This window comes from Colius striatus, chromosome 1, assembly GCF_028858725.1.
Source record: "Colius striatus isolate bColStr4 chromosome 1, bColStr4.1.hap1, whole genome shotgun sequence".
NCBI classification, from domain to species: Eukaryota; Metazoa; Chordata; class Aves; order Coliiformes; family Coliidae; genus Colius; species Colius striatus.
The window spans coordinates 154,704,177-154,720,438 of NC_084759.1; the positions used below are offsets into that span (position 1 = coordinate 154,704,177).

The following is a 16,262-nucleotide window of genomic DNA, read 5'->3' on the forward strand; positions in this document are numbered from 1 at the left end:
GTCCATTGACCACCAGCCTAACCTGGGTAACTGCTGACAATGATTTCTAAAGGCTCCCTTGACCCATAGCTGGTGCAGCTTCATTTTTGCCCTGAGCTGTTGCAAAAAGAGGCACACAAAACTCTTGCAGAGTCTGCCAGGCGCCCAGCAGCCCAGTTCCCACTCATGTTGCTGCTGTGTGCTGGAGGGACACATAGGAACATCCCTCAAAGTGTGGTCCCATTGTCCCACTGAGCAGTCAGAGCAGCCCCAGATATCTGTGCCAGAGCAGAGCATGGCAGAGGCATGGTGCCTGATAGGGCTGGGACTTGAAAACATAGAGGAAGGAAATACAGAGAGAGCAAGGGGCAACCCCCTCCAAAAGTGACAGCAGCTGGGTGTATCCACACAGCTCTTCAGGCATGGGCGCACGCAGGTGGGCACTGCCAGACATATACTCCTACGCAGGCTCACAGGGAGGTGACCTGTGCACCCCAACATGTCCCAAGGGCAGCACTTCTCCCTGCTCCCCACACGCATGCACACATGTGCACAACACACACACACACACACACATACAGAGGGGACAGCGCTCACTCTGCCTCTGCACGGCGGGCTGATAGCCAGGAATCGCAGTGCCGGAGGAGAAAAGGTTTCTCACGCCTCCGCAAGTGGAGCTGAAGGGCAAGTCGCTTTGGGTGAGCCAAAACGTTCCCAATTTCCTCCCTCGGGAGGGAGGGAAAGCAGAAGGGGGCCTTGCAATCCCCTGAACCTAGTAAATTCCCCACGGGAAAAGAGCACCCATTCTCAGCCTCGTTGTAGTGGAGCCACAGAGGGTTAAATATCCCCCTCCTTAAACAAGCAGAGGTGCTGAAAACGCTGGGGAATTGGAAGGAAGAGAGGCAAGGCAAGGGCTGTGTGGTGGGGGTATGCGAGGGGGGGCCCCTCCATCCCCAAGGTCGTGCCTCCCCCAGGCAGGGAGGCTGGCAGGGAGGTGGGATGGAGCCGGGGGCCTGGGATGGAGCCGAGGGAGGGTGCGCGGGGGGAGATTTTGCGGCGATGTTTAATATTCAGGTCACATGACGATGGCAGCAGGAGCAGCACCAGCATCCCCGCTCTGCTAAAATAGCCACTGGAGAAGGAGGGGAAGGAGAGGGGGGGAGAAGAGGACACAGGGAAGAAAGAGGGAGGTAAAAACGGAGCCTCGTGGCCCACTGTGCTGTGCCAGCATCGGGCTAGAAAAGTGGGGGCAGACCCACCCCCTTGGGAGAGGATTCGGAGACAAAGGAAGCTTCATGTTCAAAGGTAGGATGCTCTGGGCTTGGCAGGGCTGGGTGATGCTGGAGGGACGCTGCTGGGGTTTTTTGTGCAGACACCGCCACTCTGCCCAGCGCTGCCTGAGGGGGAGGAATAACCCCAAAGAGCAGCAGGGGGAAACCAGTCCTGGCTTTGTCTTTCCTCGGGTTTTTTTTCCCTTCCCTTTTGGTTGCAGCAGTCTGACATGAAGGAGAATGAGCAGGGCTGGTTTCGCTGTTGATGGAGAGTAGCTGGCGCCAGGGGCTGCTCTGAAATAAAGAGATAATCCCAGCTGGTCCAGAGCTTGGGAAAGCCCACAAGCTGCTTGGTGACTGGCTTGTCCCTTGCCAGCGACAGGCAGCCACTGCGGGGGCAGCGGGGACGTCCTGTGCTGCTCCCTGGGCAGGGAGCCCCAGCACGGGTGGGTGGATGGGCAGCGGTGCAGGGGGACAGGCAGCTCTGGGGACATAGGTACCCCAGGCCCGGGGTGCTCAGTATCATCTTGCTCTGGGATACAGCCATGCTGCCGAGGCAGAGAGCTGGGGTATGGGACAAGGACCGCTTGGCCAGGGAGTGGATCTGAGGGAATGGCCAGGGCTGAGGCGAGCACCTAAGCCTGCAGTGGCTGGGCTGGAGACACAACCAGCGCCTTCAGCTCCAGCTCCTGCATCTCCACAGAGGCTTCAGCACACGCTGCCCTAGATTTCACTGCGGCCTTGGCACGGCTGGGCTCCTGCCCAAGCCCTCTGTGGAGTGCTGAGGGGAAAGAGGGTTGTTGCTGGGAAGGCTATGGCAGCCCAAGGGACTGGGATCAGCTTCCCTGCCTCACTAGAAATGCCCAGTGATCCTCAGGCTAAGCAAAAAGATCTAGTAAGAATGGCTCTGTTCTGCTCCCTGAGGTCAGGTGGTGCATCCGGCATGGCTTGGCCTTTGCCCTGCACAGCTGGGAGAAATGGCCTGGGGTCATCATAGAAACTGAGAGGAAAAGGGGTTTTTGGAGTAGAGAGATGCTCAGTCCAGCACCTTTGTGTATCTGAATCAAGGAGCAGATCCTAAAGTCTGCCAGCCCCAGGGAGGCTGTGCTACTGAAGCAGCTGCTTGCTTTCCTTTCTGGGGACCTGGAATCACCCTGGGAGGGTTGTCTCCTGCCAGCTGCCTTCAGGCTCTGAACGTCTCCCTCCTCCCAGTTCCGTGTCTGCAGGGAGGGGGGACTGTGTGTCCAGGCCACACGAGTGGAAGGGGCTGTGGGTGAGATGTGTGTGTGGATCACTGGCTCCAGCCGGTGCAGGATAGCCTCATGCTGCATTGGAGGAGAGCAACAGCGAGGCTGTCCATGTGTTACTTGGGGCTTAAATAGCCTCTCCTTGCTGAAAGCTAGCTTGTGGGGCTTCAATAGCCTCTCCTTGCTGGAAACTGGCTTGTAGCAAGGGATCATTTGCAGCCCTCCCTCCCTCTTGCTGCTCAGACAAAGGATGGGAAGGTGGCGGGAGGGGGGGAGGGGATGTGACTGTATCTGGGTTATGGGGACAGAGTCAACTTTGGTCCCCAATACCTGAGCCCCTAATGGACCTGCAGGGCCACCTCTGTCCCCAGCTGGCTGCTGTGCACATTAGAGGCAGGCAGACACGAAGGGTGTGCTGAGGTAGCGATGTCGGCAGCTGGCCGCGTACACTGGCCTTGCAGGGAGAGCTTCTGGGGCGGATGGATGGGTGGATGGGTGGGTGTCAGAAGCAGGAGCTAGGTGAGACCGCTGGAACTTCTCCAGCTACCAGTTGCCCTTCTAGCCCTGCCTGCCCCAGCCCCAGATGCTGCTCCAGAGCTGAGCAGAGCCTCTCCTGTAAGCCAGAGATCATCAGCTGGCAGACCAGTCCAGGTTAGCTCCCACAGTCCAGGCTACTGATCCACTGGGAACCAGCGGGAGAGGTATCACCGGCAATCAGCCTCTTAAATGAGCCTGGCTGAGCACACAGAACAAAGCAGCAGGGAAAGGGGTGGCAATGCAAACAGCGGATGTCGGTGGTTAACCCTGGCTAACCCCCTATTCATTATCAGCTGCACTGACCTTAGTGCCCCTCAGGTGTTCATTACAGGGGACAGCTGGAGGGGCTACAGGATGTGCCTAGGATGCATAATGCTGCCCCTTGACCTATCAACCAGAGCACTAATGAGGCTTCCTAGCAACATTAGCCTCTCTGTACATAAACTAGAGCCATTCCCAGGAGACCTTGAGACAGCTCTCAAGGTGCGTCTCAAGGTCCTGTTTTGCACACTCTGACCTTCCAGTGGGCTATTCCTCAGTTGGCTCCTTGGATTCCTCTGTGGGTGTCAAGAGGGGGAAAATGGTGCTGAGAAAGCTGAGCCCCTGGCACTTGTTTGCAAAATGGGATTGAAGGCAAGTGACCAAAAGGAGAAAGAGAGGTTGTCTATGCTGAGACTTTGAACGGCCAAAATCAAAATGCCCAGGATATCAAATGCCCATCACTGATATCAAAACCAGGAAATATTTAAAGAGACTTCTACAGATTGTTTCTCCTGGTCCCAGGAACGTGACTCTGAAATACCTGCTCCAGTCACTGTAAGCTCCTGGGTCCAGCAGAGAAACCTGCAAAAGGATGGCTACGTACTGTGAAGTCCACAACGGAATTAGCAACGTCTGCTGGCTCTGGGCAAAGGGTCACACAGGGAGATTGAGGCATGAGTTATCAGCCTCTCAGTGAGCCTTGAGGCTGGCTGCCAGCAGCTTCCCTCTTTCCTCCCCCTTGAGTAAGAACAAGGAGTTGAAGGAATAAAGGAGAGGGCAATAGACTTCCTGAGGACAAGCCCAGGCAGCAAAAGAATTGCAGCCTGCAGGGCCCAGGCCCTGCGCCCATCCCATGCAGCTGCTCATCTGGGCTTTCTCACCACCTCAGCCTGTTCTCTGTCCACTTCTGGGGTTTGTTCACCCCTATACTGCAGTAGCCAAGTGCCTCACTGGGGCCACAGCCCACTGCACACTTCACCCTGGGGCCACAGACCCCTGCCCACATCACCTCACTGGTCCCTGTCTCGCTCTCTTTAGGTTAGGTGGGACCTCAGTGGGGCTGTGTAGGGTGCTCATGGGAGTGTGTTGTGGCAGGATGAGCACAACAGTCACACTACTATGGTCCAGGTGGTGTGGGGCAGCTCGGGAGAGGATGAGCAAAGGGAAGGGTGCAAGAGAGCTGGCTGGCTTGGCTCTCTGTGCTGTGCCAGAAAGATGGGCTCTCCTGGCTGGCAGCAGCTTTGAGAAAGCTGGAAGAAGACAACAGAAGCCCCAGGGGCTGCTTTGTCAGTGGGAAGGGCTCAGAGTAGCTGTGACGGGTATAAGAGTGGATTGCAGCTGAGATGCACTGGGCTCGGCAAGCTGCCTCCCCTGACAGCTGCCCGGCAGCACCAGGTGATCCCAGTTGCCAGCCCAGCTCAAGCCAACGCTCTGTCTTGTGCTCTGGTCCCCCCAGGGTGCTGCTCACTGCTTCAGGAGAGGAGGGTGATAGCTCAGAGTGTGCTTGCTTGTGATCTGGTCCCCTCAGGGTGCTGCTTGCTGCTTCAGGAGAGGAGATAGCTCAGAGTGCGCTTGCTTGGTGGGGAAGGACGGGAGGAGGGCCATACATCTGTGGGCAAGGTGGAATAGAGGTGGTACAAAAACCTTCAGATGTGACCCACAATGCTGCCTGTGCACAGATGGCTCTGCGACCATCCTCTCACATGAAGATCTCTTCTCCCAGTTTAACATCTTCCAAGACTTCCCAAGTGGTGTAAAAGGAGCGGGGTGGAGGCATTTCTGCAAGGTCTGCCCTCTGCACACAACACTGGGATATCAAAGCTTAGATAAAATGTAAAATCTTCACTGTGTAGAGCAGCCCTTGTGTCTGCACAGGAGCTTTGATGTGGGAATGCTAGGCACCGTCACCAGCCAGCCATGCAGCCTTGTGCAGCCTAACCATGTCCTTGAACAAAATCTCTCTGACCTCTCCCCAGCACTGGTCTCTAGCCTGGATGAGCTGTCACAGGGACCCTGGACTGGTGCTGTCGGTGTCCCCAGCCCCATAACCTCTGTCTTCCTCTCCAAAAGGCACATGTCACCCACCAAATGGCAATCGCCTGCCTGGCTGCTCACGTCCTCCTCTGCAGCAGCAAGTTCTGCTGAGAGGAGCGGAAAGCTCTGCCAAAATGATGGAAAGGGATAATTTAGTGTGAGATGCTTGAACTGAAGTGGCATCCAAAACAAGTGAGGTGCTTACCAAGCAAAAACACGTGCTGTCCCCATCCTGGAAAAATAACCATCTAATGAGACAAAGCATGGGGGTGTCAAGTAATTAGAGTGGGAGAGGCTCCAGTTTGCAGCTGGTTTGTATATGAAAGGTATTTGATTCTTATCCCCTTCATCTTCCTTTCCAGCTTCATCCCTCATGCCTCCCTTCCTCAGCAATTATAGCTTTTCTTCTGTGCCCTGTCCTCTCCCAGCCTCCAGCTTCCTCCCAGCAGGTGGAAGCTGCTCTCTTAATGAGACAAGAGACGGAGATAAATGCTCAAGGCCCGCTCCAAGCAGCATGCGCCATCACCCAAGAAAGTGCCAGGAAGGCTGAAAAGCCCATAGGGCTTTTCTTTGTTTTACATGGAAGAAGTGAGGAAGAGAAGACAAGGAGGGAAAGGTGCAGGTGACTGGTTTATTGGTCATGACAATTAGCTTCTTGAGCCTGACTAAAAGAATCAATGTACAGGTGGCAGGCAAGCACAGAGCTTGTGGCCATGCTTTCCATTTCCACCACAGCCTTCCTCTGAGGAACTGAGCCCGCACAGCACGGCCAGTAACGCAGCTGCCCCTGGCAAGGGACAAGCTTGCAAGTCCTTGTGGTAAATCCCAAACTCTGTTTCAGTGCATGACATTATAACTTTTGAAAGTCTGTTCCATCGCAAATTTCATGCTAAACTTGGAAGGGCAAAACACGGTGAGAACTGGAGACAAAAATGCGGAGACATACACAGAGCTGTGGGTACATGTTTAGGAGCCCAAACAGCTTCACTTGATCTGTTCCTGCTGTTTAGAGGTGGCCACCAATATGTTGCATACTCAATGAACCCGACTTCTCCACCTCCTCATCCGGAGTGCTAAATAGAAGAGTGTGCTGGAAACTGAAGTGGATGCCCCTCCACAAAGAGCCTTACTGCTAAAAGCTTGATGTTCAGTAGCCCTTGAAATGGATTCTCAAAGTTGCCCTGAGCTCTTGTGATGGGTCAGCAGGGAGGTCTTCATTACATCTCAATGTCTACTCTTCAATCTCCCTCCCCATGCAGGGCCAGTGGAGAGCAAAAACGAAGCAGCCATGTCGGAGCTGGTCCCAGAGCCACGACAAAAACCAATCGTACCGATGAAACCCGTGGGCATTAATGCCAACTTGCTGGGTTACATCGGTATCGACACCATCATCGAGCAGATGCGCAAGAAAACCATGAAGACAGGTTTTGACTTCAACATCATGGTTGTAGGTAAGCAGGGACCAGCTGAGGTACTGGGAACCATGGCCAAGGGCTGTCCTATGAGGCCAAGTGGGAGAGGGAGACATGCATGAGGGAGCAGACAATGTGTGCTCTGCGGGAAAGAAGAGCCTGCACAAGGCAAGGAGACACCTACTGCCCCTTCCCCTGGCAGCCTGGCTCTGTCCCCTGAGCCTGTGGTAGATCTCACAAGCTTTCTCTTTGCCATCCTCAGGTCAGAGCGGACTGGGAAAGTCAACGTTGGTGAACACCCTCTTCAAATCCCAGGTGAGCCGCAAATCTTCAGGCTGGAACCGGGAGGAGAAGATCCCCAAGACGGTGGAGATCAAAGCCATCGGGCACGGTAAGAGCCAGGATGATGGGGTGGAGGCAGTGCTGACACTTCATCACAGTTTTGCAGAAAAACCCAGTGGTCTATGGAAACAGTTGTTTGGTATTAGGCAGCCCTTTCCTCGTGAGAGGTTAAAGGACAAGTGTCAGCTTCAGATGGCCTCGGATCCAGCCAAGGCTTTTCTTAACAGCAACGCCGCTGATGCCACAGCCAAAAGTGAGGGTTAGAAAAAGAGTTAGAGATATTTCATCTGCCAAGACATTAGTCTGCATATTAAGCCTTGCTGTAAATCATTCCCACCTGCAGATGCTTAATAATCTATACAAATTGCACTTGTGGGTCCCATCCCAAGCCTGGTAGAGCACATCTCCTCATGGCAAAGCATCAGCACAGCTGCTACAGTGGTGCAGAGTAACGAGCACCATCTCAGATTCATGATGATGTATTGTAGGGGAGGACAATTTGTGTAAGGTAGGTACTACCTTTGGGCCACAGTCTGAGCACAAATCCATTTTCCTGTGGCAGAGGGGTATAAAATGGCTTTGGTGCAGAGGTTACCAAGATTTGGGTTCAGAAATGCAAGTGAAGATCACAACTGTTGAGGCATGACCCAGCCTGGCCTAGTCGTGCTTCCTGGGCAGGGACGAGGGCAGAGCACTCTTGTTCCTTCATAGGGCGTAGAGACACGTTTCACAACAGAGCAGGTCCCGAAGCAGGCATCTCATTGTCTGCAATTTCTTCCCCAGTCATTGAAGAAGGCGGTGTCAAAATGAAGCTGACAGTGATTGACACGCCAGGATTCGGAGACCAGATCAACAATGAGAACTGGTGAGTTTTACACGGACAAGGCTTTGCATCCCAGAAAGGGCTGGAGTTAAAGGGGTATATGGAGTAACTCTCATCTACTTGTCTTGGAAAGCATCGGGGATCCTGTTACATTCCGAGAGCTGGTAATGGGGCTGTGGAATTGTGAACACCATAGGTCTGTGTGTATGTTTGGGGGTATGCACACATGACACAGTGAGTGCCTATTTCTGTGCCCAGCTACAGAAACTCTTAAACATCTCTGCTGATGGTGAGATGCTTGCGGTGGATATTTTTATGCCTCAGCCTGCTTTGCCACTGTCGGAGCTGGGAACACTGTAGGCAGGAACATGGGGAGATTTGTACCTGCCTATTCATCTCTCTCTCCCACCTTAACAGCTGGGAGCCTATTGAGAAATACATCAACGAGCAGTATGAAAAGTTTTTGAAAGAGGAGGTGAATATAGCGAGGAAGAAACGAATTCCAGACACTCGAGTGCACTGCTGCCTCTACTTCATCTCCCCCACGGGCCACTCGTATGTACACACTCCCTCACCCTCCCTCAAGTCCTTGGTGCCTCTGTGCCGGCTATACCTTGTACTGCTCTGTCTCAGGGACAGACCCGGGGGTCCTGCCTGTGGGGCTGGCCACTGTTTAACTTAACTTCGGGTGCTGCAGGGCTTGAAAGGGTCTAGGATAACTAGGACAGGAGAAACATCGCTGTGGCTTTTGGGAGAGGGAAGGATGGGTGGGAAGAAGTTCATGAGAGAATGGTGGCAGTGAGGGGGATATGTGCAAAGGAAGTTTCATTGATGCCCTGAGGCTGGGAGAGTTACTGGAATGAAAGGCCAGGAGGGTAAAGTGACCCCTTCCACGTTGTTCCCTCTTGGGCTGCAGCCTGCGGCCTTTGGACCTGGAGTTCATGAAACATCTCAGCAAGGTAGTGAACATCATCCCTGTTATTGCCAAGGCTGACACCATGACCTTGGAGGAGAAGACTGAATTCAAACAAAGAGTGAGTATCTCCGCTCCTGCATGGGATCTTTACCCGCCTCAGCTTGGAGGTGGGAGAAAGGAGCAGTATGCTTCCTGGGATCACAGTACAGTCCCTGGGGCATGCACAGAGTCCAATGCTGGGTTGGTGGGCAAGACCTGAAGATGTGACTGTTAATGGCTCTGAGGGTATCTGTTAGAGAGGGAAGAAATGTGTATATCCCTGTGACATTTCATTATATGCCCTGTCACTGGAACTGCAGAGCCAGACAAGTAAACAGAGCTGAGCAAGAAAGACTTAGCGTTGCTGCCATGTGTCCTTAGCTTGCCACACACTCACTTGGGCACAATCCCTCCACCTCTGCCCATTGGCAGGATGTGCCAGATGCATTTTCCCAGCCATCCTACAAGCCTTCCCTTCAGATCTGTGTGCTTTGTACTCCAAAGTATCTCTCTGCCCAGGTGCGCAAGGAACTAGAAGTAAATGGGATCGAGTTTTACCCCCAGAAAGAATTTGATGAAGACTTGGAGGATAAAACAGAGAACGACAAAATCAGGGTAGGAAACATTTTATTGTGGAAGAGGAAGGGGGGGATGAAGGTTGGGCATATTTAGAACAGACACATCTCACTAGAAGGTTTCTAAGTGCCTCATGGTCGCTGAACAAAAGATGCAATAGATGTAAGGGATAGTCCTTCCTCCCTCTCAGCTTAACCTGTCCCTGTTACTACTGCAGGTTGCTATGAAGGCTGAGTAAGAAAGGATTATGTTTCATCTCCTCTTACTGAATGCTCTGTTTGGCCACTGCTAAGGTATCAAAAGGACCTGGTGTGTGGCCTCTGTCCCAAACAACTGCCCCATGAACCCTCTCATCTGCCGACCAAACTCAACCTGAAAAGCAGTCCAGTTCTTTGCTCCCCCAGCCCCTGTGAGAAGGCTTGTCCCATCTTTCCCTCCTCAGAGCATTAGAAACTGTCTCCTATTTTCCGGCCTGTGTTTCTTCATAGCCAGGTTATACCCAGGATTATATTTGTGTTCTTGTGTCAACATTGATGTAAGTAGTTCTTCTACCTAGTGGTCCTCTCCACCACTTAAGGCACTTAGAGAGAACATTACCTTTTGCTGACCTTCTGGTCAGATAAAGGAGACAAGCTCATTTGGATGAGCTTCACATTCCTCAGTCTATGTTACTAGTCACTTTTTTTATGTGCCTGCTCCAGTGTAATTTGATTTTCTAGCACTAGTGATGGTACTCCATGCTCCTCTGTCTCTTCTGAGATCTGAACTGCTAAGCCCATGGACCACACATGCTTTTTAAACAATTGCATTACACTGGCGCTCAGAGTCATCTTGCAACTGACTAGCACAGGGGGTTCTTCCACTCCTTCAATCACTGATTATTCATGAGCTCCAGAAATTTTTGATGTCATTCCTTAAATGCTGCTCTTTGTGTCTCAAATGTTCATCTTCCTGGGTAACAACCCAGTCTGCCTTTGTACTAACAGCACCTCTTGGTCTTGTGATGCTAGTGCATTTAATTACCTCACTCATCATTCCTGTGGCTATGCCACTAACAAAAACAGATTGGCCTTTGTGGCAGTCCTTGAGAAAGTCCAGGAGCCTTGCATTGCAGCCTGATGCCCTTCCAACTCCCCTAGCTGTCACAGCCCCAACAGAAATTCTCACCTCCCCCATCTTAATTAAACATTTCCCATTTGGCATTACGTCACACACTGTAGAGAAGACTAGATGGGGTTTGCTTCTTCTCCAAATGGTTACTGGTTTTGAGAACAGTACCACATTTTGTTATGTACTTTCAGCATCATTGTCCTAGGTTTGCATAGTCATGGAATCATAGAATCATAGAATCACAGAAGTGGTCGGAAGGGACCTTTAGACATCATCTAGTCCAACCCTCCTGCAGAAGCAGGTTCACCTAGATCAGGTCACACAGGAACGTGTCCAGCTAAATTTTGAAAACCTCACCTGAGCAGTAGCGTTTCCCCGTGTTTAAATGGAACTTTTTGTATTCCAGCTTCTTTCCATTACCCCTTGTCCTGTCACAAGATACAACAAAAAAAAAAGCGATGCCCCAACCTCCTGACACCCACCATTCAAATATTTGTAAATATTAATGAGATTCCCCCCTCAGTATCCTCTTCTCCAGACTAAACAGCCCCAGTTCCTGCAGCTTTTCCTCATAAGAAAGGTGTTCCAGTCCCCTGATCATCTTGTTGACCCTGCACTGGACTCTCTCCAGCACTTCCCTGTCCCTCTTGAGCTGGGGAGCCCAGAACTGGACACAGGACTCCAGGTAAGGCCTCAGCAGGGCAGAGTAGAGGGGGAGCAGAACCTCCTTCGACCTGCTGCCCACACTCTTCTTGATGCATCCCAGGATGCCGTTGGCCTTCTTGGCCATGAGGGCACATTTTTGGCTCATGGTTAGTTTATTATCAACCACATATAGTCTCACACATAAAAAATGAACTGCTTTTTCATCTCCAATCCTGTGGTAATTACAATCTCTTTTCAGGCTCAGGGACATCTGTAAAGTAGAGTAAATCTATGAACATCCACACTATCTCATGGATAGCAGGGTGTCCTGCATCCTGCGCTTTGGAAACAGATGATTTCTCCTGTGCTTAAAGACATCTGGGCCTCCAAAAGCCCCACCTACTGCCCAACTTCCCAGGAAAGCTACATCCCTACTCCTTTTCTGGCAACCATTTCACCCATTAACTTTGTTGAAATGTTCACATGTCTTGTTGAGGAGGATTATCTTGAGTCTCCTCTTTCTTCTGGTGAAGAACTACAAATTTGGTGAGAAATACTCACTGAAAACTATTCAAATGAGCATCCCTGGGCTGACAGATCCTCTCCTGGCTATGCCAAAGTACTTTTCTGGTCATTCCCCTCTTGAGAAATGCTGGAGGTGAGGCTTCAGGGCACTGCTGCAAGCTACTACTAAGCTTGTGGGGTGCAATGACAGCTGTAAAGCAAGGGCCCAAAATGCTAGAGATAGCACTGATGAGCAAAGAGGACAGCCAGTGAAGTACTTCTCTGGAAAACCTCTTCCCTTGGAGAAGGCCTTGTGGTTGGTGAGCTGAGAGGAGAAAGGTGGAAGGGGAGCAGTGATGGTGCTGTTCTCTGGAATGGGTTCAATAGGTGTCTCCACATGTCTCTCCCCAGCAGGAAAGCATGCCCTTCGCAGTAGTGGGCAGCGACAAGGAGTACCAAGTGAACGGGAAAAGAGTCCTGGGCAGGAAAACACCTTGGGGAATCATTGAAGGTAAAAAAACCCTCTCAGTTCTGGGAGCTGAAAGTATCTCTGCAAGCCCCAGTAACAGATGAAGGTCCAGATAACACGTCCCATGGTTACCTTCCCATCCTTTTTGTGATAGAACTTTTTGAAACCAGCAAGAGGAGAATTCTGAAACAGCTCTGCTGGGTCGATGCCATGGTTGATGCAGTACCACGACTGCCAACTGGCAGAAGCTGGAGCCACTCTGAACACCATGGTGTGTGAAGCTGAGCTCCTGAAATTGCCTTGGTTTTCAAATGAAAACTCACATGTGACTGCAAGTGTGTCCTTTCTGTAGTACACAGGCTCTGCCCACTTTGAACTCACCCCATAGCAATGACCTTCCCATCCTCTGTGACCACAAAGGGTTTGTTGAAAAAACCCAAATGTAACGAGTGCTTGCTTTCTTTTCAGTGGAAAACCTCACTCACTGTGAATTTGCCCTACTGCGAGATTTCGTCATCAGGTAAGGCCGTGGTCATGCACCAGTTTGCTCTTGATGAGCCAGGAGTCTTCCTGAGACTCTCTTAGAGTGAAATAGTCCCTATGGAAAGGAAAATAAAGTACATTTCACAGAGCTAAAGCTTATGCAGGGCAGGGTAGGGTTGGGATGAGTTAAGGGGTAGACACCCTAGTGCCTCTCTTAGTGACCTGATCACTATGTCAAGTAGGTGCTAGTTTTCGTGTGTGAGCTGGACACCTGGAGAAAAACAGGCTACAACCACTCCCACTATATCCCATTAAGGATATTAGGCTGGAACAATTTCTGCTTGTTGCCAACAAAAAGCCTGGACTGGGACCAGCGAGAAAGAGGCCAGCACCATATGCTAGATCATGTGTCCTACCAAGTTGAGAGATGTACTGGAACATCTGGAAGTGAAGACCTGGAAGTGAAAAGCTCCATATTTCACTCAGCTTTCATTGTCCTGTCTTAGTTCTACTCTGTTTCATGGAGCTGTCTCAGCAGAAGCGATATCTGTTCCAAAGTCTGTAGAAAAGCTGAAGATACAGGGTCACCTCTGTTCCCTATAGATACAGTAAGGTTTTAAAACAACACCAAAGATATGAAAATAAGGGAAACACACTTCAGAGCCAGAGCCCCGTGGCTTGTTCCACCCGTGGGTATGGTGGTATCCAGACACTCGGCCAGGTGCAATGCTTTGACATCATGCTACTGCCCTCTTTTTGTTCTGTGATACCTCCAGCAGCAGGTGTACTTTCCCTAAGTCTTCCAGTTAAAAACATCCTAACCAAGTGATCATCACAATGCACGTAGCAATCCAAAGCCCAAAAGCATTCTGTGGAGGTATGGGATGATGCTCACAGCAGTCTTCTGCAGATTATGGTCTGCAGGGGACTTGATACACCTTCCTCGGGCTTCCTTGTCTCACCACCACTTCAGATAAGGCCACATCTGGTCTGGCACACCATGACAGCCCATAGCTCTCCCACCGTCAGAGGTGTGAGAGGGGCAGGACACTGGCAAGCACAGGCTGGGGCCTCAGCCCATATCCTGCCTCCTGTGTATGTGTTCCTGGATGCTGATGCCTTAGCTCTCAGTTGTGTATGACAGCACCCACGCCAGGTGTGCAGGAAGAGGGGTAAGTTCATTAGCCAGACTGGCCAAAGAAACCTGCCACTTATCTCAGGGAATAAAATGATCACCAGAAGATTAATGCTGACTGCACTGGTGTTGGTGACTGTATCCTCTTCCTGACCTCATCCTCATTTTGCCCTCTGCAGGACCCATCTCCAGGATCTAAAAGAGGTGACCCACAACATCCACTACGAGACCTACAGGGCCAAGCGGCTGAACGACAACGGAGGGCTGCCCCCCATGACCGTCGAGACAGAGGAAAACCATGAAAGTAACCTGTGAATGACCCCTCTCCCTGCTCTCACCTGATGTCTCTGGATACAACCCACCCCTGTCACCCTTGACTCTTCCATGGGCCTGTCTCCAAAGCACGAGGCACATCCTCTGTCCATGGGAGAGGATGCAAGCGTGAGTGTTTGTGTGCGTGAGTGCTTGTGCCCACCTGTCTGCCAGAGAGGGACCAAAGGCCTCTCCACGTTCCTTCACAGAGTGTCCTCGTCCTTGGTTTGCTGGTTTTTTTGACACAGCTGACTGTCTGTCATCTTCCTTTCTCTCGTTTCTGTGTCTCAGCTGCGTGTCTTGCCTAGAGAAAAGATGGATGAGGGGAAGGGTTAAGAGCATTTTGGTGGTGGGAGGTTTGGGGCCTGCACTGGTCTTGGGTTTTATCACCTGGAGACATGGCAAAGAGAGGCTCCAGGAGAGGTGGTGGAGTCAGTGCATGCAGTGTCTTTGAGTGTTGTCAGCAGGGATTTCTCTTGGGTCCTCAGTGGGTGGGAAGGCAGCTAGTTAGTCTGACGGCACGGCGGCCCAGCATTTTACCCTCATTTTTTGCTGTGGCTTCCCAAGGGGAAATGGCAGCTTGGAAGTGGATAGAAGCGAGAAGTGACAGAGTGACGTGTTTTGTGGTTCAGGGGAAGTGACTGGTGAGAGGAGACAGAATTAGTTCTTTGGCTGTAGCATCGATATGAGAAGTATCGAAGTACTTGGGGAAAATAGTCATGTTTTCCAAAAGAAGCAAAACCCCAGAGGAAAAGAACATGTTCCTGCTGCAGAGGGTGCATTTGCCCTGCCCAGTGCTGAGACCAACAGCTGTACTTGCATCATAGGCTTTTGATCCCATGCAGATCAGACCAGACTGTCCTGAGGTCTGCGCACCTCACCCCCCATTGCAGTGGTATCTCTCCACCAGCACTGAGCAGGTCTCAGATGAACCTTTCCCCCATGCCATGGCTCCTCTGCTGTGGGAGCACACAGCGAGGTCCCTGTCAGGGGCTCCCCTGGGGACAGCCCTGCTCAGCATAGGGCCTTCAGGATGGTGGAGGAGTACAAAGAGACGTGGATTGACAAGCACTGGGCTGGGGTGTCTCCCTGGGTCTCCACTGATAGTGGGAACACAAGAGATACCTCCTCCTCACTGAAACAGCTGTGTTTGCTCCTCCAGCAGTCTCAGCTGCTTCTCCACCCTTCTACTGCCTCCCCAGCTTCCACGTCCTCCTCTCCCGGGGTTTTCTCCTCATTCCCTTTTTGCCTTTCATGGCCTTCTTCCCTTCTTTCCTTCCTTATCTCACTTTCTCTGCTCTTGACCCTTTCTGTCTCTTCTTCATTGCTCCAACTACTTGAGTCTTCCTCTTCTCTAGGCCATTTCCTCCCTCTCCCAGCTCCCACACTTGCTCCTTATCAATGTGTTTTTGTTGTGTCACGGTGAATAGCTGTTGTTTTACCTTCCCCTGGAGGGGATGGGAAAGGGAAAGACCAGAATCCTTTCTGGGAGCAGAAAGAGGCATGGTTTTACTGAAGACTATTTGCTTGTGTCTAGACAGTGTCTAGCTTTTCTAGATGCCCCAGAGCCAGGCAGAAAGTGTTAGGGCTGCCCACCTGGATGTGATCCTGTGTGAGCTGATGGAGGTGAACCTGCTTTAGCGGAAGGTTTGACCGGATGATCTCTACGGATCCTTTCCAATCCCTAGCATTCTATGATAAGCCCATCTTGTGGCTTTCTCTGGTGCTGTCACTGCAAAGCAAAGGGTCTCTTCACTTTTCACTCCCACCTGGCCACACAACTCAGCCATTCTGAGCACTCAGGCCCTCTGCAGCCCTTTCCCCACACACCTTCACGGCCTCCAGCATTCCCATGCGCAGCGTGTGCGTACAGCCTCACGTCCGCTTCCCCATTTACACCAGGCCTCCTCAGCCCCACAGAGCACAAACAGCTCCCTGCTGGCATCAGTAGCTGTGCCACAGACCCAGCAGAAACCACCCTGCCACACCGCTGCCCACCCACCCTGCTAGCCATGCTGGCCATCCACAGCCCAGCGTGGGGTCAAAGCCTCCTCCCAGCATCACCAACTGCCAGAAGCATCTCCTCAGCCTGCTCTGCCCTGGCTGCTCCTGCCTAGCCTCTAGACCATGTTTTAAACCCAGTGCAACAGAAGAGACTCCCCCAGGG

The 16,262-nt window shown here is 51.8% G+C and overlaps 1 protein-coding gene across 3 annotated transcripts; it reads left to right on the plus strand.

Annotated features, from left to right (window-relative positions):
* Window positions 1–1,274: 1,274 nt before the first annotated feature.
* Window positions 1,275–14,113, plus strand: SEPTIN3 (septin 3). 3 transcript variants are annotated; one of them, XM_010209694.2, is made up of 10 exons: window positions 1,275–1,284; window positions 6,589–6,780; window positions 7,004–7,132; window positions 7,867–7,948; window positions 8,324–8,461; window positions 8,823–8,940; window positions 9,381–9,476; window positions 12,108–12,207; window positions 12,634–12,685; window positions 13,963–14,113. In XM_010209694.2, the coding sequence occupies exons 1-10, from the start codon at window positions 1,275–1,277 to the stop codon at window positions 14,096–14,098; spliced, it is 1,053 nt and encodes a 350-aa protein (XP_010207996.1). In that variant the 3' UTR covers window positions 14,099–14,113. The 3 variants fall into 3 exon arrangements, with proteins under 3 accessions (XP_010207996.1, XP_010207997.2, XP_061853558.1); XM_010209695.2 differs by lacking the exon at window positions 1,275–1,284 and having other exon boundaries at window positions 6,603–6,780; window positions 12,111–12,207; XM_061997574.1 differs by lacking the exons at window positions 1,275–1,284; window positions 7,004–7,132 and having other exon boundaries at window positions 6,603–6,780.
* Window positions 14,114–16,262: the final 2,149 nt, after the last annotated feature.